The sequence below is a fragment of the Phragmites australis genome, chromosome 16 (assembly GCF_958298935.1).
Source record: "Phragmites australis chromosome 16, lpPhrAust1.1, whole genome shotgun sequence".
NCBI lineage: Eukaryota > Viridiplantae > Streptophyta > Magnoliopsida > Poales > Poaceae > Phragmites > Phragmites australis.
The window spans coordinates 26,358,060-26,386,030 of NC_084936.1; the positions used below are offsets into that span (position 1 = coordinate 26,358,060).

Sequence of the window (27,971 nt, forward strand, 5' to 3'; positions counted from 1 at the left end):
CATATTGGTGTATTACATAGGAAACTAAACAAACTGATCCTCTAGTAAACAACATGTGAGTTAAGCTAGTTCAGGCTGCCCGCAAGCAATCTTGCGCATAGTGATGTCTTCCTTTATCAGCGTGAAGACTTGCAATGGTGTGAGCAATTTGTTTTGAAAAGCTCTTTGGTACTATGCTCCTTCCTTAAGTTCCAAGCCATGTATATGGGGAAAGCAGCCGGCGTTCTTCGTTGTCTTGTTGAAAGTTGGCTCATGGAAGAGCTCCACCAATCAAGCACTGACATGGCATCCGGTAAAACTATTGCATCATGTCTCCATGCGTGAACCCGCTCCCGAACCTCCCTTGCGTAGCTGCATGTTAAGCACAGGTTGTACGCCGTTTCTGCTTCTTGATCGCACAATGGGCATATCAAATTGCACGGCAAGTTCATTTGGTTTCAGAAATTATTTGGGATTGTCAACCTAATGATGGAGATATGTCCTAGAGATAATCATAGAGATGATTGTATCATGTCTATGTTTATATATTTCGGAATAATGTGTTATTTTAATAATCATTATCATTTACATTGATTAGCAAGTATGTGACTTGTTCGTGAAACTCTTTATTTGTAACATGATGTTCTTTTAAGTTGATCACTGGTCACGTATCATTGTGATGATTAGTAAGATCAGAAGATGTATTGATTGATGAACACGTTTCACAGATCATAGATATAGAGATACCGAATCAATAATGTAAACATTTATATTGAAAAACATGATATTGGATAGACCCACCTTGAGATATTGCTGGGATTATTATTTATAATGTGCCATCAGTTATTATCTTAAATAGTGTACCTGCAAGATCCTTAGACCTGATATCATCATTATTTCTAGAATATGTAGTGACATATTTTGAGGCTGTCAAACGTTATTCCATAACTGAGTATTCATAAAGGTAGTTTTCGAGTTTGTTATGAAATATTTCATGGGGTATGAGTGATCAAAATAGAATTTACCCCTCCTTGATTATGAGAGAGATGTCTCTGGGCCTATCGAGGTAGTTGGATTGAGAAATTGGATGGTCATGCCAATATATGATTAAAAAGTTAATCACTATGAATCCACTATTTGATCGAGTGAATGATCGAGCTATCATAAGGGTGGCACGTACGTATCTCGCCTTAAGCTTAACTGATATCATGAAAAAAAAGGGATCGATGCATATGTATGTCAAGGTTCAGCCGATATGATCTTTATGTATATTCGGAAGTCAATATGTCCTACTAGGTACTACTATTGATTTTAGTTTGAAAAGAGTTTCCGAGTTATAGCCGTTTATACATGAACCTAATGGGTAACATACTTAATGGATTGGAACAAAATATACGGATTAGATTTGTATATAGGTTTGATTAGATTGTGATCCATGAGGAGTTAGAGTCCTAAAGGGATGCCAATGTGGGAGCCCATTAGCGAGCTCTATATAAGGTGAGACGTGGGATGAGGCAAGTATGAGCCACTCCAAAACTCTATCTGCAACCCCCACACAATCTCTCAAAAACCCTAATCATGATGCGGTGCTAGCACACTAGCACATGGTGATCATGCCCAGTACGTGTGGATACCGTAGAGGCGTTGCTGCTATTATGGCACTGATCTCCTTGGCGTAAATATCGTGACGCTACTACTCGGCTAGTCGAGGACTTGTTTGGTTGGTCAACATAACTGCTCGATGCTAATCGCAAAGCACGACGCGATCACTCAAAACTGGTCGAGAACTTGACGCACCTGCTCAGAGTGGCTCGAGGAACTAGTTGAGGAGCACAACCACCTGTGCGGAGCTGGTCATGGAGTTGATCGAGGAGCTGATCGAGGAGCGTGACGCGCACGTTGTTGGATCGGTCTATTCTAACTCTTCTTCCGCCGCACTGCGTGTCCAGTGATAACGACCTATGATCTCCTACTGGCATGACTTCTTGGGTGAATGTGGTAGAACTTTTATGTTTTAGGCTAGCGTATCATACGCGTTCCCTTACAGTGGTATCAGAGTCTATATGTATAGTTTTTTATCTTGTAATCGGTTCATGTGATGGATCGGTTGATACACAATAAATGGATCGGTTGATACACAATTTATTGTGAATGGGGTCAGATAAGCTGTGAATCGATGGAACCATATAACCAACAGATTAGCTCGCTCTCCCACCTGGTCATGCGTGCGACTTGCCCCTGCCGGCCGGAATCACCATCAGGGCTAACAGCGTGCGTCGCTGCATGGTTGGATGAATAGCAGATCGAGGTTATATGTGTTGTAGTTGTTTCCAGGAAACCTCATGCAATGATCAATACAATTGATCCAATGAAAATTGAGGCATTGTGAATAACTCATAATCGGCTAGATATGATCAATCCGATGAGATTTTCATAGCGGTTTTTATAGATACGATCTATGTATTTCAGAGAGGTTTTGTACACACATAGATTGTTATAACAACATGTTCACATCGCGATATTAGAATTCAATTCTATGCTTAACTTGTTTTTGCAGAGAATGTTGTGATTGGTATGGCCTTTTTGTGTATATGATGCATGTGTGTAATTTTCATGGCTTGTGTGCCATGGTTAATTACAGTCAAAGGCTGTCATGTTATTGTATAACAGTCTGCATGCTGACTTGTGATGCTTCATTTTCTCATGTAATTCGTCTAGTGCTATTAGACGTAGTAGACTAGTATATGAGCATGGTGACCCGGAGAATAGGTATTGTGGTGATGGAGATCACCATGTTAAAGGAGTCATATTATGTCACAGTTAATATGATTGCTTGTGATGTTTATATATAATCATGTCATGCTATTTATTCATGTTTTCTATGAGATGGATATGTTTATATGATAAAATAGTTTTCCTTGGAAAAATTTAGAGTAATTGATGTCCTTCCAATAGCTGCGTCTACATGGGTTTTGGTCATTGTTTGGTAGGTCTACCAAAGCAGGATATCATCATTTATCTTAACCAGATAGGGTGGATGTCGGATATCCATACGCATAGTATTGGTTTACTTGCAAAACTATCAAAATGGGTCTTTGGGGCATGGAGTTAGGCGCCGAAGCATTCGATGCCACCCAATAAACAAGAGTCACAGAGGGATGTGATTAGCAAGTTGTTGATTATCTATGTCACTATGTTTCTAGCAGTAATGCCAAAGCTCACTAGAACTTAGTTGAATATGAATCTTGACCCACTATATGTCATTAGAGGGAGACAGTTTCAAAACATATAATGAGAGCATCTTTTGTTAGACTATTTAATGAAATATTTATATAAACATAGTGCTAAACTTTGTATGTTTATTTTTATTGTAGATCATGGCACCTACTATTAACATCAATTACAGTTTTAATTTACGTTCGATTCTTGAAAAAGAAAAGTTTTATGGAACAAACTTTATTGATTGGTATAGAAATCTGAGAATTATTCTCAAACAAGAGAAAAAAGAGTATGTTCTAGAGGCTCCATATCCTGATGAACCAGCTGATAATGACTTTACTGCTAATCAAAGGGCTTGCGAGAAGCACATCAACGATTTACTTGATGTTAGCTATCTCATATTTGCCACTATATCCTCTGAGCTTCAGAAGCAATATGAGAACATTAATGTTCATTATATGATTGTGGGACTCTGAGACATGTTTGAGAACCAAGCTAGGACAGAGAGGTTCAACACCTTCAAGTCCTTGTTTTCGTGTAGGTTGACAGAAGGCAGTCCAGTCAATTCTCATGTGATCAAGATGATCGGTTATATTGAGAGCTTGAAAAAGTTTGATCTTTCCCTTAGCCCTATGCGACTGAAGAATCACATCAGTAGCCAACTTAAGCCATTCATTTTGAATTTTCATATGAATAGCATGGAGAAGAGCATGACTAAATTGCATGTGATGCTTAAGACGGCTGAGGAAAGCATTAAGAAAAGCTCAAATCATGTGACGATGGTCATAAGGATAGCAAAAAAGAGAAAGCGCAAGACCAAGGATAAAGTTTCAGATGAGATCTCAAGCTCAAAGTCTAAGCCCATTGGAAAGTCCAAGGCTGGCCCCGCTGCTGTTGATACATGTCACTGGTCAAAGTGAGAGGGCGAATAAATTATTGGCCCTTGTACATACCGATGACTTTAGTAGATATAGTTACATCTACGTAATGAGGCACAACCACACAAGTCTGAATCCTTCAAAAAGTTCAAGGAGTTTCATAATGAAGTACAAAATCAACTTGGCAAGATAATTAAATTTCTGCAATCAGATCATAGATGTGAATATTTGAGTCATGAATTTAGTGATCATCTAAAGCAATATGAATTTGTTCAACAATTGACTCGGTCGGGTACGCCTCAATGGAATGGGGTGTCTGAACAGAGGAACTGGACTTTGCTTGACATGATCCGGTCTATGATGAGCCAATCTAATCTTCCATTATCCTTCTGGAGATACACTCTAGAAATTGTTGCGTTCACTTTAAATAGGGTTCCATCTAAACCTGTAGAGAAGACACCATATGAGATATGGAACAAGAAACATCCCGGGTTGTCTTTCCTTAAGATCTGGGGTTGTGGGGCCTATGTAAAATGTTTGACGTCCGATAAGCTCACTTCCAAATCAGATAAGTGCTTCTTTATGGGGTATCCTATGAAAACCAAAGAATATTATTTCTATAACCGGAAAGAAGGCAAAGTGTTTATCGCCTGGAATGCTGTTTTCCTAGAGAAAGAGTTCTTCTCAAGGAACGTTAGTGGGAGCACGATGCAACTCGAGAAACTCGAGAACCATCGGAAACCGTTTCAGCTCCTACTGAATCACAACTGTATATGCAACATATTGCAGAACCCATTGTGGAGACACCAGTCCCACGCCAGTTGAAAAGGGCCAATCGTTCTCCTAAGAGGTTTATGTTCCGAACCACGGAGTAGCGCGGCATATTATTATTGGACAATGATGAACCTAAGACTTACTCAGAAGTGATGGTGGGACTGGACTCCGAGAGATGGCTTAGAGCCATGAGATCCGAGATAGAATCTATGCATAATAATCAAGTTTGAAACTTGGTTGATCCACCCGATTATGTTAAAACTATTGAGTGTAAATGGTTTTTAAGAAAAAGATAGACGTTGGTGGAAATATTCACATCTATAAGGCACGATTTGTGTTGAAAGGTTTCAAGCAAATTCAAGGTGTTAATTATGATGAAACATTTTCGCCCGTCGCAATGCTAAAGTCTATTCAGATCATCCTAGCAATTGTCGCATATTATGACTATGAGATATGGAAAATGGACGTCAAAATGGCTTTCCTTAATGGAAACCTAAGTGAGAGTGTATATATGACACAACATGAAGGTTTTGTTGATCTGAAAAATGCTGAAAAGATTTGCAAGCTGCAAAAATCTATCTACGGGCTAAAGCAAGCTTCTCAAAGTTGGAATCTTTGTTTTGATGAAGTGATCAAAGGGTTTGGCTTCATCAAGAATGAAGAAGAGCCTTATATTTACAAAAAGGCTAGTGGGAGCACACTTGTGTTTCTAGTCTTATATGTAGATGACATATTGTTGATCGAGAATAATATTCCAATGCTTGATGTTGTCAAATCTTCGTTGTGAAAGAGTTTCTCAATGAAAGATCTAAGAGATGCAGTATATATATTGGGCATAAACATCTATATAGATAGATCGAGAAGGCTAATCAGATTAAGCCAGAGTACGTACATCGATAAGGTATAGAAAAGGTCCAATATGCAGGATTCCAAGAAAGGTTTCTTGTTAATGTCACATGACATCACTCTCAGCAAAAGTCAATGTCCTTCGACACTTGATGAGCTCAAGAGGATGAGTGCGATCCTGTATGCTTTTGCTATCGGGTCCATCATATATGCGATATTTTGTACACGTCCAGATGTTTCCTATGCTCTAAGTGCTATGAGTAGATACCAATCAAACTGAGGTGAAGCTCACTGAGTAGCAACTAAGAATATCCTGGAGTACTTCAGAAGAACTATGGATATGTTCTTAGTCTATGGAGATGAGGATGAGCTCGTTGTAAATGGTTATACTGATGTTAGTTTCCAAACTGATAAGGACGATTCGAGATCACAATCTGGTTTGTGTTTTACCTCAATGGAGGAGCAACGAGTTGGAAGAGTTTCAAGCAATAAACAGTGGCTAATTCCACGATGGAGGTAAAGTATATCGCAGCTTCTGAAGCTGCAAATGAGGTTGTTTGGATCAAAAAGTTTGTTTCTGAGTTAGGTGTGCTACCTAGTGCTTCTAGTCTAATAGATCTCTATTGTGGTAATAATGGAGCCATTGCGCAAGCCAAGGAACCTTGGTCACACCAAAAGTCTAAGCACATATTGCGATGCTATCATCTCATTCGAAAGATTTTAGATCGAGGTGACGTGAAAATATGCAAGGTGCATATGGATTTGAATATCTATGATCCATTTACAAAGCCACTCCCGTGGCCCAAGCATGAGGCGCACATGAGAGCTATGGGTATTAGATACTCATATGATTGAGTCTAGTGTAAGTGGGAGATTGATGGTGATATACCTTAGAGACAATTATGGAGATGATTTTATCATGTCTATATTTATGTACTTCTGAATAATATATTATTCCAAGAATCATTATCATTTACATTGATTAGCAAGTATGTGACTTGTTTGTTAAACTCCTTGTTTGTAACATGATGTTATTCTAGGTTGATCCCTGGTCACATATCATTATGATGATTCATAAGGTCAGCACATGTATTGATCAAGTGAATGGTCAAGCTATCCTAAGGGTGGCACGTATCTTTCCTTAATCTTTACTAATATCGTGAGGCAAAGGGATTGGTGCATGTGTGTGTTCAGGTTCAGCCAATATGATCTTTGTGTATGTTCGGAAGTCAATATATCCTACTAGGGACTGCTATAGATTTCAGTTCAAAAAGGGTTTTCGAGTTGTAGCAGTGTGTACATGAACCTAACGGGTCACACATTTAATACTGGATTGTCCTAAAGAGCTTTTAACGTGGGAGCCCATTAGTGATATCTATATAAGGTAAGGCGTGGGATGAGGCAAGGGTGAGCCACTCCAAAACCCTAGCTGCAACCCTCCACACAATCTCCCAAAAACCATAACCGTGTGTGTGGTGCTATCATGCCAGTGCACGGTGATCATACCCAATATGTGTGGATACCGTAGAGACGCTGTTGCTGTTGCGGCGCTGATCTCCTCAGCGTAAACATTTCGACGCTGCTGCTTGGATGGTCGAGGACTTGTTCGGCTGGTCAACATACCTGCTCGGTGATGGTCGCAAAGCACGATGTGACCACTCAGAATTGGTTGAGGAACATGATGTGGTCACTCAAAACTGGTCGAGAACTCGATGCACCTGCTCGGAGCTGGTCGAGGAACTAGTCGAGGAGCACCACCACCTGTGCGGAGCTAGTCATGGAGCTGGTCGAGGAGCGTGACGCGAACGACGTTGGATCAGTTTACTTCAACTCTTCTTCCGATGTGCTGTGCATCTAGTGGTAACGATCTATGATCTCCTATTTGCATAGTTTTCTAGGTGGATACGATAGAAATATTTTGTTTTAGGCCAGCGTAGCCTACGCGTTCCCTTACGCCTAACATTTAGCTAATTTTCATTGAGATTACAATTAGTTTCTTTGACCAATAAAAATTTGACGCATATTGAATTGCATTTTTTGCTATAAGAAAAACTAACTGCAATTTTTGTGGATTGCCATCAGTTTTTTTTAACCCAAACAACATAAAAAATGTTAATTGCAAAATTTTTGGATTGCATTTAGTTTTTTAAACAGAGAACAAACACAAGAAATCGATTGAATTTTTTGGGTATTGCAGTTAGTTTTCTCAAGACCAACAGCAACAAGATGCTTTCCCACTGCCCCCTTAACAGCGCGCTAAGAAAAAGGCCAACTTTCTCCTTCTCAATTTCATAACAGGCTCGATACAAAACATGTTAAAAAATAGTTGAAAAAACATTATAAATCTAAATTACTGGAATGGATTTAGGGTGTTTGCAAACTTGAATGAAATTTCTCTCAAACCAAGTGCTATTTAAAAAAGTTTTGAATCATGATGTTATTTACAATCAATGCAACAAAACAACATTCAATATGAACACATTTTGTTTTTTGAAAAAAAAATCGAATGTGCTATTTTAATAATTCAAATACACTATTTCACATAAAAATGTTGAATATGTTATCACAAATTGTTGAAATAGGTCTCACAATTGTTGAACATGACTTTTAAAAATATTGAATTAGGTGGTCACAATTGTTGACTTAGGTCTCACAAATTGTTAACTCAAGTATTTTGAATCTTTGAATGTGTATAAAGGGAAAACATTATATATAAAAAATTACTATGACTAAATATATGTGAAGTAAAAAAGGAAAAAGGAAAAAATAAAAAGAAAAGAAAAAGGAAAACAAAATAACAACATAAGAAAAAAAGAGGAAAAAGGTGTTGTCCAAGCGTAGAATTAAGATTTATTGTTTACAAAAATGACAAATTAAATTGGCTAGCTATTGTTTAGGAATTGTGAAATTTTTCTCCTTTGGTAAATAGGTTAGGATATCTACAGGTTTTGGGTCCTTTCTTAAGTTGATTCTTGTACTTGGGATTTTCTTAAGGTAGCTGTTAACACATGCGCTTATCCATCTATATTATTAAGCCAGCCCATGTCTATTTGGATCTAGGTTGTGATTCAATCTAAATAAAGATCCACGAAAGCAACTATTTGGTGTTTTTTTTTTTGAGAATTTTGATAATATTTCTCTTCTTTATAGCCCCGTGGTGGAAGATTAATCTCCTTTATTATAAAATAGATAGACATTATATTAGGAGAAATCTTTGTACTCCGAAAGCAAATCGGAGCAATAAATGTAACCAAGTCATTTTACATGACTTTTGATGAGAGGGTGGCCTAATCTTCTGGTAGGTTGATTATTTCGATTGGTGGACTCACGACATTGGTTATTAACCATATACAACATGGTTGACCTCAAGGAGAAAGCTATACCTGTATGTGAACCAGTAACAACACAATCTAAAATTGTAAATATGGATAAAGCTTTATTGATAAACGTTTCCTGTCTCAATTTAGTTGGTCTCTCTAATTCAATCGAGGAGAACAAGAACAAGTCACTGATTCAAAATATATAGTTGGTCCCTCCTGACTCAAGTACAATGAAGAATGCTAATACAGGGAGAAGCTAGGGGGCGCCCAAGGCGGAGGACATCCTATGGCATCCCTGGATGTGCTCCTGGTGGTGGAGGCGCACTCCAACTTAGGTCTAGATCCCAGACAAGATCACAAGGTCTAAGGCCCATTAAAAGGTGGCGCAACACTATCCAGGAATAACAGTGGCTTGGTGTGACGATTTGAAGGCCTTCCTGACAAGATATGGAGGTGGTCCTAGATTCATTAGAAAAGTCTTGAAGTAAGCTTTCTATCGAGTACTTAAATGTCTACATCGGATTTCAGATGAAAGAATTACAGCATTTGGGAAGTGGTCACGCTGAAACTTGCTAAAACCCCCAGACATGTATGGGATTGGCAGAAGGTATTGAAAAACATTGTCAGGCTGGTGTAGCAGAAGTAGAGGTTGGAAAGTTGTTGTAGATGACGTATTCAATATCGAGGATGCCAGAACTTGCCAACTTGTAGTAGATGATGGAAGAGTAGGCGAAGTAATGCTAAAAACAACATTAATGTTGTTGATATAGTCTTAATCATAACCACGATGAACATGGTCTCATCAACTTTATTTCATCCTACTCCTACATATTTTGTAATCGGATAATAATATAGCCATTTTAAGGTGGTCCATACTACCTATAGGAAAGATATAGTATAAATTTAATCTGACCGTCCACGTAATTGGATATTTTTAAATTATAATAGTAATGTTAATATTTACCCATCATACTATTGAAAGACACTGCATTTTTTATACCTAATTCTCAAAGAATCGTTGAACCAAATAATCAACATTCAGATCTGTCTAAACATTAAACCTATAAATTTACATGATATAACTACTATTATTTTTTTTCCTAAAAATATCATTATACTACATATACTCTTCTCATATACTACTCATACTATATCTAAATAATATGTGATATTCTAACTAATCTAAATCATCCGATTAAAAAATAGATGACTCAAGTTCCTCCAAAATACCATAAAATTTTCCTAATAATAAGTTCACCTCATGTTTGGTTTGGAATATATGCCGTATGCGGCGTGCGTAGGCCGTAGCGAGAGAGAGTGAGGGGGACTGTAAACTGGCTGTGTGAAGGGTCACCTCACAGGAACAATCCATCCATCCGTCAATCAATCTAATATCACCTGTGGAGATACGGAGCAGTAATATAGTAGCTGTCTAGCTAAGCAGGTGGCCGTGTGTGAATGGACTGTGGTTTGGGCATATGTGTAGGAGACAGCCCAACAACGTGACTTAGACTCCACACTTGCCGATCCTGCACTGTCCTTTTCTCCACCTCCGATGTCTTCCCCTTCTCTCCATGACTCCATGTCGCCCTCTCTCTCTCGCTAGCTATAGCTGCTAGCCTGTAGCTAGCCACCTGCATACATATTTCATGCAGGTCAGTTATGCATAGACCACAACTGAGAGCCAGCAACGCGTTGTACGTCGCAGTTAATTGCTGTGATCCGGTTACGACTTGTCTAATCACCATCCATCTTAATCCAGTCAGTATCAGAAATGTTCTTGCTCCAAAAAATATCTATAGAAAAATGGAAAATAAGACATAGTTTTTTATTTACTGCAACATGGACATATAGGAGTCCATACCATACATGCATACTGAGAAAAATCAAACAAGATCACCGTATATATCAGTCGTTTTGGTTAACATTTCAAATGGAGTCTGATAAAATTCGAGCTGCCTGAGATATGAAACGTAGTATATACTCCCAAACCATTTCAAATGGAGTACTTTACAAGTTACTGCCACAAAATCGGAAAGCAGACTACTCCTAAACCATTTCTAGGAGATAGAGACGTAATAGTAAAACTGAGCTTCACCAAGCCTACATATACGTGCATGCAGGCGAGGGACATCTCAGTTCCCAACGCAAAACTAGGCATGGAGAAGTGGTGGCATATCTGCGACATCGCCTCGTAACTGCCTGAGACCAGCTAGCACTCCCCATTTGAAGGATGGAGCTGAGTACAGTGATGGATTAATCAGTGAGCTACTCCAAAAGGGACCTGTCCTTTCCCGGCCCTAAGCATGAACACCATGTGCATTGCAGCGCCAAACCTTTCTGCGTGCACACATAAACAAGTTGATCTCGATCACATGTCTCACTTAGCGGCTACACGGTGCTTCTCAGAGAGATCCTTCGGTAGATGCCTCGAAATGTACACATGCCTGCGTCGTACTATACCAGGACCACCAGGTTAGCACCAACCAACACACATCCCTTTCTTAAATTCTTCTAGGCAGAGCCACGCGTGCGTTTTGTAGATTAGTGGCTTCGGTTAATCAATTCAATTGTTCGACCTACTATGAACATCTGGGAGACCAGGAGAAGCAGAGGAATAAACAAGTGACGCCCTGTCTCTCGCACGCCCTAACAGCGCAGGAACAGCACTGTCTCCCCCGATCAGATTCACGAGGCGCTTTTCGGTTCTGTGATCTGCTCTCTCTCGTCGTATCAGGCACCTAACCCCAAGTAACCCGCAACAGCAGCTTGCTAGCTGCTAGAGGGCGGAAGTGCCTCCCAGCGAACTAATTGTATGGAGTGCTCCGATTGGCACGAGATGGACATGCATGGAGTACATGGCGATATGATGCAGGCTGATCTGATGGACCGGCATGGGAAGCAGGCAGATGAGACCGAGTAAATGCACGTCTCGGCAAAGAGGGTGGTAGTACAGAGTACTTGTAGACTATAGTACTTGGCAGTACAGTGACAGTCCAGTAGCTGCTCGGCTGCTCCAGCTACCAAGTCGTCCTCGAGGGGGCACTGCATCTCAGCATCTGCGTCTGCATGCGAAGGAGACCGACGCGGGAGGGAAGGAGGAGTAAACGCCACCACTTACCCCGCTGTCTCCCTCAGACTGAGCCGGGACTGGAGGGGAGGCCGTGTGGTGATTGTGGTAGCTTGCGCGCACAGGTCGCAGCTGTAGCGACAAGCAAACTGCGAATTACTTAGAGCTAGCGGCGGCATTGGCAGAAGGCGAGGAAGGAAGGAAGGGAGGAAGGGCCGGAGAAAAGCTGACAGGAACCAGCTCGGAACGGATGTGAAGGGCACTGCTCCCGCCGGTCGGCCGGCCGCGTCGTCCCTTCCAGATCGCGCCGCACTAGCGCAGCATATGGGATAACTAATTGCAGTTCTAAGCACTGATCTTAGGACCACCATGTTACCAGCTGCAAGCTGATTAGCTGTTTGTATGAGTTTTATTTATATGAACAGTATATATAGGTTAAGTGGAGTTATGTTTGTTAAAAAAAATAGTGTTTAATCGATTGTATCTGTTTTGACATATTGAGTTAAGTTTCTGTTTAGTTGACGGAATCTAAAATCGTATGAACGGATGTAAGAGTTGAGACTGTAATTGGTTACTTACATTAAGCTGATTTTGTGATATCGACAAGTGAGACTATTTGTACGAGCGGATGCAGAATCCTATATTCGTCGAATTAGACCACGGATGTACATTTATATCCGTTAGATCAAATTGAAATAATACATATAAACAACTAAACACGCTCTTCTCTACAATTATATGGACCATATTACTCTCATACGAATAACCAGTTACACCCTACCAAATACACACTTTTCCCTAAAACACTAGTCATAAATAAGGCATGCAGTTATATACAAATATCGAGGCTCCGTTAGTTTGGAATACAAGAGAGTCGTCTCACATGAAAATTTCCAGGAATTTCACATGATCCGGTATAATTCCAGAGGTGGCCTTGTGACTTCGAAAAATCACAGGTAGCCTTGCAGATTATTGTGAGTTTGTGATGGCTGGTTCAGATTTCTTACGGTTACAGAGTCGGACGGTTCAAACAATCACGATCCAGGGCTAGAGAGAGAGTGAAGATATATTTTAAAATTATCTCTAATAAATACTTTAAAAATTTATCCTTTATAACATTATTATAATATCCCCTTACGTTATTACAATACTCTTTATTTTTTCTATTTTCAGCAGCTACAATATTTACTATCTTTTATTACTCTTCTCCTCCCTCTAAACACACAGTCAACCTCTATAAATAGTATTACGGCTGCTACAGTATTAGTGTTTCGTCAAATTTGGAGTATCGATTCTCCTCTCAACACTGTAGCGTTAGATATCGTATCTGCTGAAGATAGTTTAAGACTGGCTATATAATAGTTTATTTTGTAGTCACTTATCTATATTAATATAAAAAAAAACACGAGCTGTTCTTTTCTACGTCTGTCCTGCTAAGTGTACAAAGATCAATTTATTGCACTGTCTAATTTCATCCAACAGAATAGATCGATTCGGTGGTCCGTCTTACCATCTAACCACTTAGAGCTTCTAGATGGTACTTCCCCTCCCCATCTACACTGATTTATGGAGCTTAATTAATTCTTTTTTCAACTCTGTATAGAAGGAAGTAATTAATCTTAAATCTAGCTATGTGTGAGCAATTTTGCTAGTGTTTCTCCAAGATCAGTTTATTTGAGGAGTTTTTTATTTTTATATTTTCTAACTTTAATATAAATAAATAGACTCCTAATGAAAAGATTGGTAAGAATAGACTTCTACCGGGCTCTTATGAGGCGGTTATGCCTTATCGTCTCTCAGGAGGACGGTAAACATCTATGGTACTGTAGTAGCACCTTACCACCCCTATGAGCAGTACTGTGCAAGAAGTACTGTTCACAACTCTATTTTCTCCTCTTGTACTATCTATACAAAACAATGGTCTTATATTGCTCTAAAAATTCTAGAATTTTTTGTATGTATTTCATAATCCATGTGTAACCCATTTTATTGATTCATCTAAAATCTTGTGTAGAATTTAAACTAAAACTCTCAAAAAGGTAACTTTTATAATTTTTAACAATTTTTCAGAGTCTCAAATAAATTTCTAAAAATCTAGGAAAATTACTAATATTCTTCTTATGTGATGGACTAATTTCTAAAATTATTTTTAGCCCTAAGTTATATGTTGAAAAAGTGAGTCTCTTTGTAATGCTCTATTTATATGCATTTTTATCATTTCATGTGATATTATTTTTTATTCAATTTGAATTCAAACATATACACCCCTTGACTTTGCTAAAAGTACTATTCATAGGTCTATTTTTTCTCCCACCTTCTCTGTACAAGACAGAGAACTTCTGTTGCTATAAAAATCTAATCAAATTCACTAATATTCTTCTTATGTGATCGACTAATTTTTAAAATTATTTTTAATTTTGTGAATTTGGCTATTACATTCTTCACCGACCAGGTGCGTTATAGAGCAGCTGGCTACACGACTCAGCTTTAAGCATGAAATGACAACACCATACTGTCAGTAGAGCATCTCTGTCGTGACTCACACTTTAGATACGAAATGACCACATGACAGAGCTTTAGATATGAAATGACAACACTCTATCGTGCATCAGACTTTAAACACAAAGTATACACACGTCTCGGCTTTAACCATAAAATGACAATACCTCTATCCTAACTCAGATTTTAGACACGAAAGTGAGCACACAATAGAGATTTAATCATAAATTACATATCAACACATCTATCCCGACTAAGATTTCTGATACGAAATAACCACATGACAGAGCTTTAAGCATGAAATGACAACTCAGGAGTTCATTTGTTGGAAAGCGGTAGTTATTTCATGCATGAGTTATAAACGGCTTTTATAGAGCTACCTCAACATATGCATGTGTTTTTATAGACTTAAGCACCTAACTTCACAGGGCGGTTGCTATTGAAGATGTGTTTACTTCACTTGTTTACTTCACTCATTTGTAAACAGCTCAGAGTGATCTAAAGATAAGAATTATTGGACTATTAGAGATGGGTTTACTTCACTCATTTGTATAACTATTCCTTTTTCACTAATGACTACTATCCCATATACGTCATGGTATGAAATTCTTTGGACTACAAGATCAAACCAAATAGTAGAACATGGTCTCATAATTAACGTTCAACAAATTGAGATTCATTTAGCAAGTGATTTTTTATCTCTATTTGAACTCATTTCCCTAATTATTCTAGTTTCTTTAATGGCCCAAAAGCATCAGTGCTCCTACTTTTCCGATTTGAAGCCATCAACTTGCCCCTACTTTGCAACAGACAGTTCACAGCGTCAAGTAAGAGAGTTTGACCAGAAACTAGACTATTTTACCCTTGCATGGCTATAAATAGCCAACCGATGGTGGGAGCATGGCTGCAAAACAGAAGAGAAGTGTGTGTGTGTGTGTGTGTGAGAGAGAGAGAGAGATAATGATAGAGAGGAGTGCTTCCAGCAGACGGATCCAAGGGCTCTATGTATTTGTGCTTATCCAGATTTTGTTGCGATTGCAAGAGCAAGAGCAAAGTCGTAAGGTGGAGGCTGGAACCTCAGCCAACTACGAAGGGTGTTTCTTAGATGCTATGCTAGGGTGAGTTTTATTCATGTGCAACATCAGTTGGATTTTGAAGGGTTTTTTTTTTCATGAGTTGCAGAAATGCAACTTTTCATGTGAGAGGATGTGTTGGAGAACAAAAGAAGCCACACTATCGAGGAAGTGATGAACCAAATACAGATACAGGGTACAAAGTAGAAGCTTTACATGATATGGGGTTGCAACTAGTTGCTCTGAAGGAAGTGCTCATGAAGATGAATGAAATGGAAAGGAGTCTGAACCACTTTAAGATAATGGTATTTATGCTTATACTTGGTATGGTCTAGATGATGCTAGGATGTAAGGCTTCCCAAATGTAACATGCACTGTAATATTAAATCTTGATGCAATAAGAAATAAATAGAACTGACTGGTATTTCAACATCTCAAGTCAGAGAGAAGATGAGAGGGGAAAATAGAGCTATGAACCGTACTTCTGGCACAGTCAAGAGGTGTATATGTTTGAATTCAAATTGAATAAAAAGACGAATATCACATGAAATGATAAAAATGCATATAAATAGAGCATTATAAAGGAACTCACTTTTCACCATATAACTTAGAGATGAAAATAATTTTAAAAATTAGACATCACATAAGAAGATACTAGTGAATTTTCCCAGATTTTTGAAAATTTATTTGAGGCTCTAACAATTGTTAAAAGTTATAAAAGTAGCCATTATTTTTTAGAATTTTAGTTTAAATTCTACATATGTTTTTAGGTGAATCCAATTAAAATAGGTTGCACATAGATTATAAAGCACATACAAAAAGTTTTAGAATTTTTGGAATAATAGAAGACTACTGTTTTGTATGGAGAAGATGTGAGGGAAAAAATTGACAGTGAATATTACTTCCGGCACAATACTGTTCACACGGTGGCTTACTGTCCAACTAGGATATGGTAAGGCGCTGCTATGGTACCATGGATGCTTACCGCCCTCTTAAGAGACGGGTCTAATCATATTATGAGAAGACGGTAGACGTCTATTTATTTAAATATTAATGTTAAAATTATAAAAATAAAAAACTCTACATTTGAGGGGATCATGGGCTCTATCTAAGCTGATGCCACGGCCTTTTAGGCCCTTTAGCCTGTAGCGCGCGCGGGGCACGCTGTACTGGACTCTGGATCGGCCCGACGCATCAGCCCATGCAGACTGGGAGTGTATTTAATATTTAGCCCTCTAACCCCACCATTGCACCAGTACTAGGCCAGAATTTGGGCCAGCAGTCCTTTGCTGAATCCATTTGCAAGGCAGCCTAGCCTCGTGTTTCGACAGCAGAAGCTCCGTGACAGTTGACACAGAGGAAGAGAGCAGACAACATGAGTAATTCACAGAACCGAATTGATAACCTCGTTCTCCAGCCTATACAAAACTGATTGATTACATCACAAATCGAATTGTTTGGCTCAGTTGCTTGCTAGCTCCTCAATGGATCAAGATGCACTTACATGTACAGTACGTACCCACCGGCTGGCGACTGCGCGCGCGCGCGCCTGTGTGCAGTTAGCTCGCGGCCGCCGCCGGCGGGGCCGTGGGGTCGACGGTCGTGAACGACTGGTGCAGTCGGCGGAGCATGGCCTCGTCGCGTCCCCACTCGGCGTTGGGCGCCGTGACGAAGTGCGCGTACAGCTTGTTCCGCGCGCACGTCACGGAGATGAGGCTGTGCGCGCCGGCGCCCGCGATCTCGTAGTCGTAGTACAGCTGCCCGCCCCCGTCGGTGCGCTCGGCCGACCGCACGCCGTCCGCCGACGCGATCTGGTCCTGCAGCCCGACGTCGGAGAGCGCGAGGTTGTCGAGCACGGCGTTCAGGGGCGCCAGCGCGCGGATCCCGGCCAGGTAGGTGAGGTACTCCTTCTCGGAGCGCTTCCGCGGGTTGAAGAACTCGCTGTCCGTGCCGTTGGTGCCCTTCTCCACCTTGGACACCAGCCGCTCCTTCCACCCCTCGGGGATCTCGTACACGTACTCCGCCGCGTCCTTCTTGCTCGCGTTCCCGCCGTACCCACCGTAGTTGGCCGCGCTCGCCGCCGTGCCGTAGTACACGCTGAACTCCGGGTCGGCGTGGGACGGCGCCGGCGCCGGAGACAGCAGCAGGAGGCCGGCCGCTGCCGCGGCGACCAGCGTGGTGGTGAAGGGCTTGGGTTGGAGCCTCAGAGCCTGTGGGGGTGGCGGCTGATGCGACGAGATGGTGGAAGTGGACGCGGTGCTGAGGAGAGGAGAAGACGAGAGGAGGGAGGCGAGCATGGTCATGGTGGCCAGCCGTGGACCGTGACACGCTTTGCGGTGAGGTCGTGGCTGGCGCGCGCTTTTTTGTGTGGTTTTTGTTGGTGCCAACTGCCGGGAGGATAGGAGGAATCGCCATGGCTTATCCGGTGGGGATCGACATGGCACTCGCGACGTGCTCTAGTGGTCGTTAGGCTGGATTAATTGTTCTCCATTTTGGGCCTTCAGGCTCTAATTGGGACATTTTTATTTTTATATTTTATATCCGAAAATTGCAAATATATATTATTCGTTTAGAAATTTTGCAAACCTATATTCATATCGTCTGTTAGAAGAGCGAAATGATAGATTTAAATTTATCGCCCGTTGAAATGATGATATGTAATTTTTAAAATAGACACATATATTTGTAATTTTTGGATTATAAAAGTAAAAAATCTTTTAATTGGCACACACCCATGCTTTCTTGTTTGTACTGGATCGCTCTGACAATTTGCAGCTGGATCGGGTCGGCCTTGCTTTCTTTAGGCCTAGAAAACGGCCCATCTCAATCCGACTACTGTACAACGGTAGACGATCGCATTACAGTTTTAAATTGATTTGCATTTCAATTTTTCTGATAAACCAACAGGATTCTAACGAAAACAAAAAAACCATTCATGGCGCGTGAATTGATTTTTTTTTCAAGCTTAGAAATAAGAAGCAGGTTATAACTAATTTTTCTTAAAAAGATCTTATCCTACATGGTTTGAAAGTCTAAGCTAGGTTGATTGGTAACTTGGCTTTTTCTCCGAACGAGGAAGAAACTTAATATAAAAAGGACTTAATGATGATAATGGTGGGTAATTTTTATTAAATTTAGTGGTACTGGGCTAGTTCTAATCCGCAAAAACCTAAAAAAGACTACTATAAGATTACTTAAGCTTATTAGTTGAAGAGTGGTTTAGGAAAGCCTCCATTTATTTAGATTTATGTTTTCCTTTAAGATCATACTTATTTTATATTTTAATTATAGATTATAGCATAAAAATAAAAGTAAAAACAAACTGTTATATTTTAAAAGTTGATTTACCAAATTATACTATACAATCATATAATCCATAATTTAGTGAAAAAATTTCTCCACAAAATCTAGATTATAACGGTTCAAAGAAAAAATAAACAGGGTAAACGGCATCTTAGAGGTGCTTTAGCGTAGCAGTAAAAATAAAGTCTGTACAGTCAGGTCACATCCGCACAACAAATCGTGTTGAGTTTCGTGGCAAAACCATCCGCCCTACCTGGCACCCTTAACTCCTTAAGTACGTTTAGCAAAGCAATAAAAAGGCAAAAACCCAATAAAATCTCGTCTCGCCTGCAGCCCCGTCGCCCACCCCATTTCCACGCGTCGTCGCCGCCTTCCGGCGAGTCCAGTCAGCCCCCGCCACGCCGGCGAAGCTTCCTGACCCCGCGGCGGTTCCGATAAGGCGCAAAAGCCCAAACAAAAACCCAATAAAATCTCGCCTCGCCTGCAGCCCCGTCGCCCACCCCATTCCCACGCGTCGCCGCCGCCTTCCGGCGAGTCCGGCCAGCCCCTGCCACGCGCGGCGAAGCTTCCTGACCCCGCGGCGGTTCGGATAAGGCGGTCGTCGCCGCCCGCTCCCTTTCGTCCCCACTCCTCTTCGGCCCCGGGACCTAATCGGGCTGGATCTAGGGTTGCGTGGGGAGGGGTTCTGGAAGCCCCCACCGCGATGGAGGCGGCGGCCGATCCTGCCGGCGACGCCCACACCTTCAAGGCCGACTTCACCGCCACCGGCGTGGAGCTGCTCCGGGGTTGCGTGCGGGAGAAGCTGCGCGAGTTCATGAGCGGCCCCGACGACACCCTCGTGGTACGATGCCGCCGCTCGCCGGCTCGCTCCCTTGCGTGCCCTGCCTCGCTGGCTTCGCGTTTTGGTGGTGTATAGTTGATTCCGGTTGTTTTCGGGTTGGGTTGCGCTGCAGCTCTTGGATTTTGATCGAACTTAGTTGATAGCATGTAGCGGACTGGCTATAATATTTGATAACTTTGAGCAAATTATGCGACCGTGCCCGGTGATTTTGTTCAGTGACGCCCCCGCTTACTTCATTCATTTTTATGTTGTTGGATCTCATGGGGTGTGGTGACTGGAGTTTGGGTTCGTTTGGACTGAATTGCTGTCTATTTGTTCCAACTTTCAATTAAGTGTGGGTTATAGGTACGTTCATAAAGTCTGAATTGGTGGACCGGATGCACCAAACCATTGTTGTTGTCATTTGCGAAATATGTTCATGAAGTATGAACTGAGAATAAACCCCCTCTCTCTCAGGAGAAATTATCAGATACTAGGAAGTGTTTTGGCGTAATTGAAGCATGGCTTATTTTGTACTGGTTCAGTGACTCGTCATGTTACCCGCTTATTTTATCTAACTTGTGGAATAGTGCCTATTTGTTGCTGCTTGAATAGTTATTAGATATTACTTGGACATGCTAATTTGTTTGTGGATTTGTCCTTCCTTGGTTAGGTGAACATAGATATCAGAAAAAAAATTAGAATCATTGAACTCTGTTATTTGGTGCAAATGTGTTGCATTTTAAGCGCAATTACACATTTGTCCGGAGTGTTTTTTGTACATCTGTGAGTGCAATACTTATTTCAACCATGTTATATCATGCGGTGAAATGAACGAGTGAATTTCTTATCCTTGCATATCAGCATATGCTATTGGTCAAGTTTCCATTGGCGCTTGGTGATTAATTGAAGTTTTTGCCTTTCCTTCTAAGAAACAATTTATTTTACTACCTTTTCCCATTCATCAGTAACCATTTATCGATCAGGTTCACTATTTTTACTAGTTGTCTACATTTGACCCCAATCTTTTAGTAGTCGAGAGCGTTTCCCGCTTCGTCATCATGGTGTTAGTGGTGCAATGTCTCTGGCGGAGCACTGGGAGAAAGACCTACGAAAGAATCTGTTCTTGTGTGAGGAAGCATCACACAATGACATGGAATGCATTGCTTATGTATTTAGTACTTTTGATTATCGTGTATTCACTTTTTGCACCTTGGGGTTAAACATCGTCATCCTCTTTTTGGCTTTATTATGTTGGAATATTTCAATTAAAAGCAATAAGTCGACCTTTGTTGCTGTCTTAAGTGCAGGATTACGTTATTCTCTTGCTTAGGAATGGAAGATGCAAGGATGAGGCCAGTAAGGAGCTCAATGTATTTCTAGAGGATGATAGTGCAGTATTCGTTTCCTGGTTTGTACACATTTCTTGTGCTTTGATATTCTTGTATTCTTGTTGTATCAACTGTGTCTCTGGACCAATCTCTAATATATCTATGTGCAAGTACTTTTCATATTATCATTGAGAATTCACTTATAAGAGATGCTATAAATATTGATAAAAGGTTAGCAAACGGTCACCCCACTTTTAGCGCAGATACGACTAGCAGCTTTGTATGTGTCCTCGTGCACGGTTCACTACTTTATATTCAGACAAATATGATCATATTTAGGGAATAATAAATTAAGCTGAAAAACTACTGTATATGGAATAGAACTAGCTTATCCATGGTGACAGCAGAAAGAAGAAAATTTGACTAAGTGGTCTTACTAAATACTTCGTACTAGATATTCTATGATATGATTTGTGGTGAGAACATATACTTGCACTACAAAAGGGCCTAGTACCGTTTAGAGTCTAGACCACATAAATGGCTTTTTATATCACCCTAGCCTTGTAGTTTAGTTGCACGTAAAGAATAGGCTACCTTTGCCATGTAAACAGCCATTAGTTAGGTCAGTGCTTATAAGCTTGACAGTTTTCATATAAATCATGGACAATCCAGTTATATGCACTACATCAATTATGACATTGAATTACTCACTCCGTTCATGTCCATACATTGCTTTCAAATACATGCAGTCAAACTTCTTAGTATTTGATTATCACTATGTCTAAAACTATCAAGATTCAACATATGACGTTACTAAAAGTATTCATCAAAGTCACATCTTGGAGACCGCAAAAAAAAAAAATCAAATTGAAAAGAGAACAGAGGGGTCAGCCTTAATTGGAAACAATGATATCCAGTGAGCAATTTTGACCTTTATCATCCTTCTTCCAGACAAGCAATTCACAGTAATGCTTTTCTCCTGAGTTGATCCAACTTCTTAAAGGTTTTTCGTACAATCATACATGTCAACAAAAATAGCCAGAGCAGGAAGCAATTCTTGGTCGGCATTCATATCATCTTATCAAGTGTAAAATTAACTTGCCACTGAATATTGTGTTGCTTTTGTAGGTTATGGGATCATCTTTCTTTACATTTGCACCTTTATGTGCAAGCACAAGAAGAAGACCAGGAGATAAAGGATGCTGAGGCCCCCAAAGAAGTATCTGGGAGACAAAAATCATCAGAGGTGCTCTCAAAAACCAAAGGTCAAACTCATTCTGAGCTAGCAATTGAATCAAGTACGACAACTAGAAGACGGAATAAGAGGGAATGGAAAGGAATTGGTCGGGAGGGTAATGAAAATTTTCCACTTCGAAGTGTGCTAACCGATATTCTTCACGGAGAGGAGAAAAGATCGCAAAAGTCTAATGAAATACAACGCCCTCCATCAAAACAACAGAATGGCAGGAAGCGTGACAGGGATGATGAACCACAGCAAACGAAGGTGTGCTGTTTACCTAGGTCTCAACTGCAAACTAATCTTAAAGAACTTCTGTTATTGTTGACCAAGCTGACTGCAACATTGTGCTTTCACGATTTCTGCTGTATACATTACCAATATCTGGCTTCTGTTCTTTATTGTGTGCCTTTTCTTATAAATTTGTTTTGCACTATAACTAAATGCTAGTGTATACTTCTTCAGATTGGATCTACCAAAATCCTTGTTCATGCTGAGTATCTCATCTTCTTAGTAGCAGCAAGAAGAATATAAGAAGACAATCTTATTTGCAAGCATGTGGTGGAAAATATAGCATTTTCATTCTCCAACAATTAAGTTCCTGGCAACTGGCAAACCAAATATTTGCTTATCATGAAAGTGCATGTGTGGATGCTTTACAGATTATCTTCACTGCAGTAGGTTTTCCCTCAGTTAAGACCAACTGACCAAGCTAGTTATTTTCGTGAGTTTTGGAATGTTGGAGACCTCTCCGAGTAGACAATCCAGTTAGTGTATCTACCTGAACTTCTGCTGATATTTTGCACTAAAGTTCGGACAAGGAAATTGTTTTGTTCTGGACCAATGAGCATAACAGTGTACTTTTATGAGCTCTTTTATGAGTCCACTGAGATATTCTTTTCTCCTCCTATAGATTTCTACTGCTTCTTACTTTAAAATTTGATTACACTTATCTGAAGCTACTGTGCCTTTTACAATCAATTTGTTTCTTTGTAACCAGAGGGACTTGTCTTCACGTCCTATGATTGGTGGTGGTGCTTCACGTCGTCTTCTACAGTTCGCTGTTCGTGATGCTGTAAAAGCTGTACAGCCAGCCAGCAGCTCTACTGAACCAGCATCCAAGCGTCTACGCTCTGTGGTTTCCACAGCATCTGCAGACAAACTGCATGATAAGAGACCAGAAAGATCTCAAGACAACCTGAATGATAGAAGATCAGAAAGAACTAGGCCAATTCTACAGGCTCAAGGAGCTGCTTTAGCTCTCAGAGCTGCTGCCAAGGCTGCTGCAGATTCTACGAAAGTTAGATCTACTGGAACTGTTTTCAAGCGATTGGGTCAAGGGAATATTGTCAGACAGCCATCTCGTGAAGAGAAGAGAGATTATGAAGATTTTGAACCAGTAACCACTGTAGATGAACATGATTCTGATCAATATGATAATGATGAGGAATCTGGAGAGCTGACCATGGCAGATAGGGAAGCTGAAATGAATGTTGATTCTACCTCTGATGATGATGTGAACCAAGATGACGAGATTACAAGATACCAAAGTTCTGGTTCACATGAAGGTGCTTTCTCATCGTTTGTAGAGAAGAAAGCTTTATTGGTGAAATGCAGTGTTGAACCAGAGACCAATGCAATAAGGCCATCAAGTGTGATCGATGAAGAGCAACTTGTTTCTTCATCGACTACAACAGCAAGTAAAACTGTGGCTATTCCTGTTGATGTGAATACTGTGGAACCTCTCAATTATGAAACACCAAAAGATGTTCATGTTGTGGAGAAGCCTTACATCACACCCATGAATGCAAATGTCACCAGTATGGCTAGCAATGTCAAAGTAAGCGACCTCATATCTTGAGCAAACAATTTTTAGTGATAAATAGTCAGTTTTTTTCCTTCCTGCACCTCAATCACAATACTTTCAAGCCACCCTTTTAGTATGCATTTCGATTAGGGATGTATTGTATGGTTAAGATTCTGCGTGATGTCCTTTTAATTCTGGTGACAATCAATTTACAGATTCTAATCAAGTTAAAATGCATTTTAACATTTGCCCGAGTACCCTAAGATTTTACCCAGACAAGAATGTTGTTTTTTCTAGGACCTTTACATGCTAGTGAGTAGTGACACTTATTTGCCACTTGAATGAAATGTCAGAGCAGTAGGGGCTTACGGATAATCATGGAAATATTGTTTATTTGACTTGCCAGTATTTGCCTTCACTGTATCAAATTTGGTCAGGTTACTTGTTTCCGCAGAATTTGTCTGTTCCGCTTATCGCTTCATGACCACCAGTGAAGGTTTCTTTGCATTTGCTTCCAGCGTATGAAACATTGGATGAAAAACTATTAGCTAACATCTCCTGCTACACTGCTTTAGTATCACATTGTCTTAGCTGGTAGCAGAACGGCACATCATGTGACCCAATTCTTGAATGTTACTTTTAAGAAATAAAAATGATTTTACATTTGTTTACTTGTTGCTTATGATGCTCATTAGTTTTGTTTTCTATCCCTTTGATCATTCGGCTTGTATTATCTTGTGGATATGCCCTGACTATTCATAGATGTATGGAGTAATCATTTGGTAAATTTGCTCTGACTGATAACAATTTCATTCAGGAATTGGGTCGTGCAGAAGTTCAAAAGGATTCTCCGCGGTCTGCACAGTCTGGTGTGTAACATCTACTAATATAAAAAAGCACTAGTCACTTTTTTTCTACACCACGTCAGCCCTATGCATCTGATCAATTGTGTCTAATGGATCCTATTGGTTTATGTCGTGCCTTCCTCCAACAATTAATAACACTAATACCACTAATGTAGCCCCTAATGATCATCACCTCACCTAGTTAGTAGCACTAATACCAATTATATTGCCCCTTGTCCATCACATTGCCTAACTATAAACGTGCATTGTGCATGGACAGTTACTAGTAACTCCAAACTGTAAGGATTTGGTGTCATTTTCGCCATATGTTGATAGAAAAATGTAAAAAGAGTATTGTGTAGTGCAAGTCATTGTTACAATCGATCATCAATAGAAAGTGATCAACATTGAAGGCAATGTCATTTATCACTTGATATAATATATCTTCCCTTCCTTGCAGTTGCAGTTTCATATAGCACAGCGCATCCGATCGAGGATGCGGATTCAAGAACCCTCTATGTCAGCAATGTGGGTATCTATGTATTCTCATCGCCCTTATTATTTCGTGCCATTAGATTCTTCTATTTATCCTTTTCAAATTATTTGAAGGTTCACTTTGCTGCCACCAAGGACTCATTATCTCGCCATTTCAACAAGTTTGGTGCAGTACTGAAAGTAGTCATTGTCACTAATGCTGCAACGGGGCAGCCAACAGGGTTAGTCATTTTTAATGCTTATTATCATGCTATTTTTACTTATACCAGATATATTTTTTTTATAGTTTTAGAAAAGTGAAGTGACAGGAGATCTTGGAGTATCTAATACGTATCAACACTTACTCACTAATTCCTATTATGCTGACCCCCTCGTTTCAAGATCAGATCAACTCAAAAAGTTCACAGAAAATAATGTGGGTGTAGTCTTAATACAAAAGAAAAAAACTGGCAAACCATAATTAAAGGAAAAAGGGTAAAAGAAAAATAACCACTCAACATTTTTTTTTGCTCCAATTGTGTTTGCACTTGAAGCTCTGTATGCTGTTATATCACACCAAATGGTACCTACAGTCATGCACTCATGCAGAATTGTTCTTAGACTTCTTTGAGTTGATCTGATTCAGAATCAGAAGAGTCTGTATGTCCGCACGTTGTAGGTGCTTAGCAGTGGATAATGTCCCCATGGCAAAACAAAAAAAAAAGCAATCTGTTGAAATATTTTATACCATACTAGGGAAGACTATCAGATAAATAGAAATTGAATCACTTGTCATTAACTTATGATGATATTTCAGCTATCATGAAATGTAGAGCTAACTTATTATGTTGCTTAGGTAAGGGTTTGAAAACTACGTTGCATAAGGTCCTTCAGATTACTCTTATCAGGCTTGAGTTAATCATTTGTGCAGTTTAAGTATTGAAATCTCAAATTGATGTTCATGGACTTAGGTTGAATATCACTGCAATTGAAGCAGCAATAATATACCTGTTTACTCAATTCTAAACCCAGAAGTTCTTAATACATTTCTTGAAAGAACTCATTGATTTATTTTTTCCCCTATGATACAGATCCGCATATGTAGAGTTTTTACACAAAGAATCAGCTGAACGAGCTTTGTCATTGAATGGCACATCATTTATGACTCGTATTCTCAAGGTATGTTGCTTCTTTATCTTTTGAAATTTCCTTAGCCTTCCATATGCATTTTTCTACTTTCATTTTTCTGTTATTGATTTCTGTTGACCAGTAGGGAACAGCATTATCTAACTTGGTACTCAGATAGAGTATGAATATATAGAGGATAATCCTCTTAACTGATTCGGTTTTTTGTTCATCTTTTTCTCTCCACTAGTACTCCTGCTCCATGATATTTCTTTGCATGAATGTAGTGTACGAGTATCCTGTTACTTTGCTGGTTGTCACTTTGGATTCCCATAGAACTAGATATGAAGCTTCTGCTTTTTGACTGTGCAGTAAAGGTGATATTTGTGTTGTTTTAACTTGTAATGTAGGTCGTCCGGCGAAGTTCTCATGAAGCTGCTCACTTTTATGGTTGGCCTGGTAGTGGACGATCATCATTGTATGCTAGGCATGGTAGAATGGCATACCCAAGGGCTGTTCTCCCTGGCAGTTCCTTTAGAGGGCGTGCTCCGATGAAAGCGGGTGCTAGAAGTTTACAGTGGAAACGTGAACCTTCAGGCACTAATTCAAGTGCAGGTACGAAACCTGACATGAGTGTGCCGTTGTTTTCTGAACAGGTGCTCCCTCCTGCCACATAGTGGTGCATATTATAGTTGAGCTGATAATGAGAACCAATTGGTATCTTGCCTGTCGCCCCGAATGTTTGAATCAGGACAACAAGCTGAGAAGACTGTTCCTGCAAACCTACTGTTTTGTAAAAAGTCCCAAAAAAAAGCATGAAAAATACAAAAAGCTAAAAAAAAGAAAATGGGGGAGGAGATTGGCATCTGAATATGATAAGCTACCATGCTGATTATTGGAGTTAGTCCTCTTCTTGCGCGAGCAGTTTTCTTCATACTCCAGCCATCTGAAAGAAGCTTAGTCACAGTTGAAATAATTGCAACCGTCCTGGTTGTATTGGTGGTCTCATGGACAAGGATTGATGAACATATGCTTCTAACTGTGGGATGGCAGATGCATATCAAATTGACCAAGACGAGGAGCAGTTTATGGACAAGATATTTAGCGACAATCTGCGCTTCATCGATGTAAGCTTCAATTGTATAGCAACAACCAATCTATTTGTACTCTTCTCTGGATCAGTCTCTTTCCCAACAAAAAAAGTAAAAAAGGAAAACAAAAGTTTACCTCTTTTTGTTTTTTCTAATGAACTGTGCTATTTAATGTACCGATATCACTTTTTTAGTTGAACATTATTTTGTGTCAAACATTTTTACATTCCTTAACATCCTGTGCGGTCCATAATGAAATTGAGCATGCTACCTGCTTCTT

The 27,971-nt window shown here is 39.9% G+C and overlaps 2 protein-coding genes across 3 annotated transcripts; one reads left to right on the forward strand and one right to left on the reverse strand.

Moving 5' to 3' along the window:
- Nucleotides 1-17,038: 17,038 nt before the first annotated feature.
- Nucleotides 17,039-18,053, reverse strand: LOC133896233 (thylakoid lumenal 19 kDa protein, chloroplastic-like). Its single transcript, XM_062336794.1, has one exon. The coding sequence runs from the start codon at nucleotides 17,959-17,961 to the stop codon at nucleotides 17,218-17,220; it is 744 nt and encodes a 247-aa protein (XP_062192778.1). The 5' UTR covers nucleotides 17,962-18,053; the 3' UTR covers nucleotides 17,039-17,217.
- A 1,193-nt stretch (nucleotides 18,054-19,246) lies between these two features.
- Nucleotides 19,247-27,907, forward strand: LOC133894897 (nucleolar protein 12-like). Of its 2 annotated transcripts, none has more exons than XM_062335081.1 (9): nucleotides 19,247-19,802; nucleotides 21,092-21,192; nucleotides 22,241-22,616; nucleotides 23,350-24,189; nucleotides 24,974-25,025; nucleotides 25,462-25,529; nucleotides 25,611-25,717; nucleotides 26,567-26,654; nucleotides 27,011-27,907. In XM_062335081.1, the coding sequence occupies exons 1-9, from the start codon at nucleotides 19,665-19,667 to the stop codon at nucleotides 27,275-27,277; spliced, it is 2,037 nt and encodes a 678-aa protein (XP_062191065.1). In that variant the 5' UTR covers nucleotides 19,247-19,664; the 3' UTR covers nucleotides 27,278-27,907. The 2 variants fall into 2 exon arrangements, with proteins under 2 accessions (XP_062191065.1, XP_062191066.1); XM_062335082.1 differs by having other exon boundaries at nucleotides 19,670-19,802; nucleotides 21,087-21,192.
- Nucleotides 27,908-27,971: the final 64 nt, after the last annotated feature.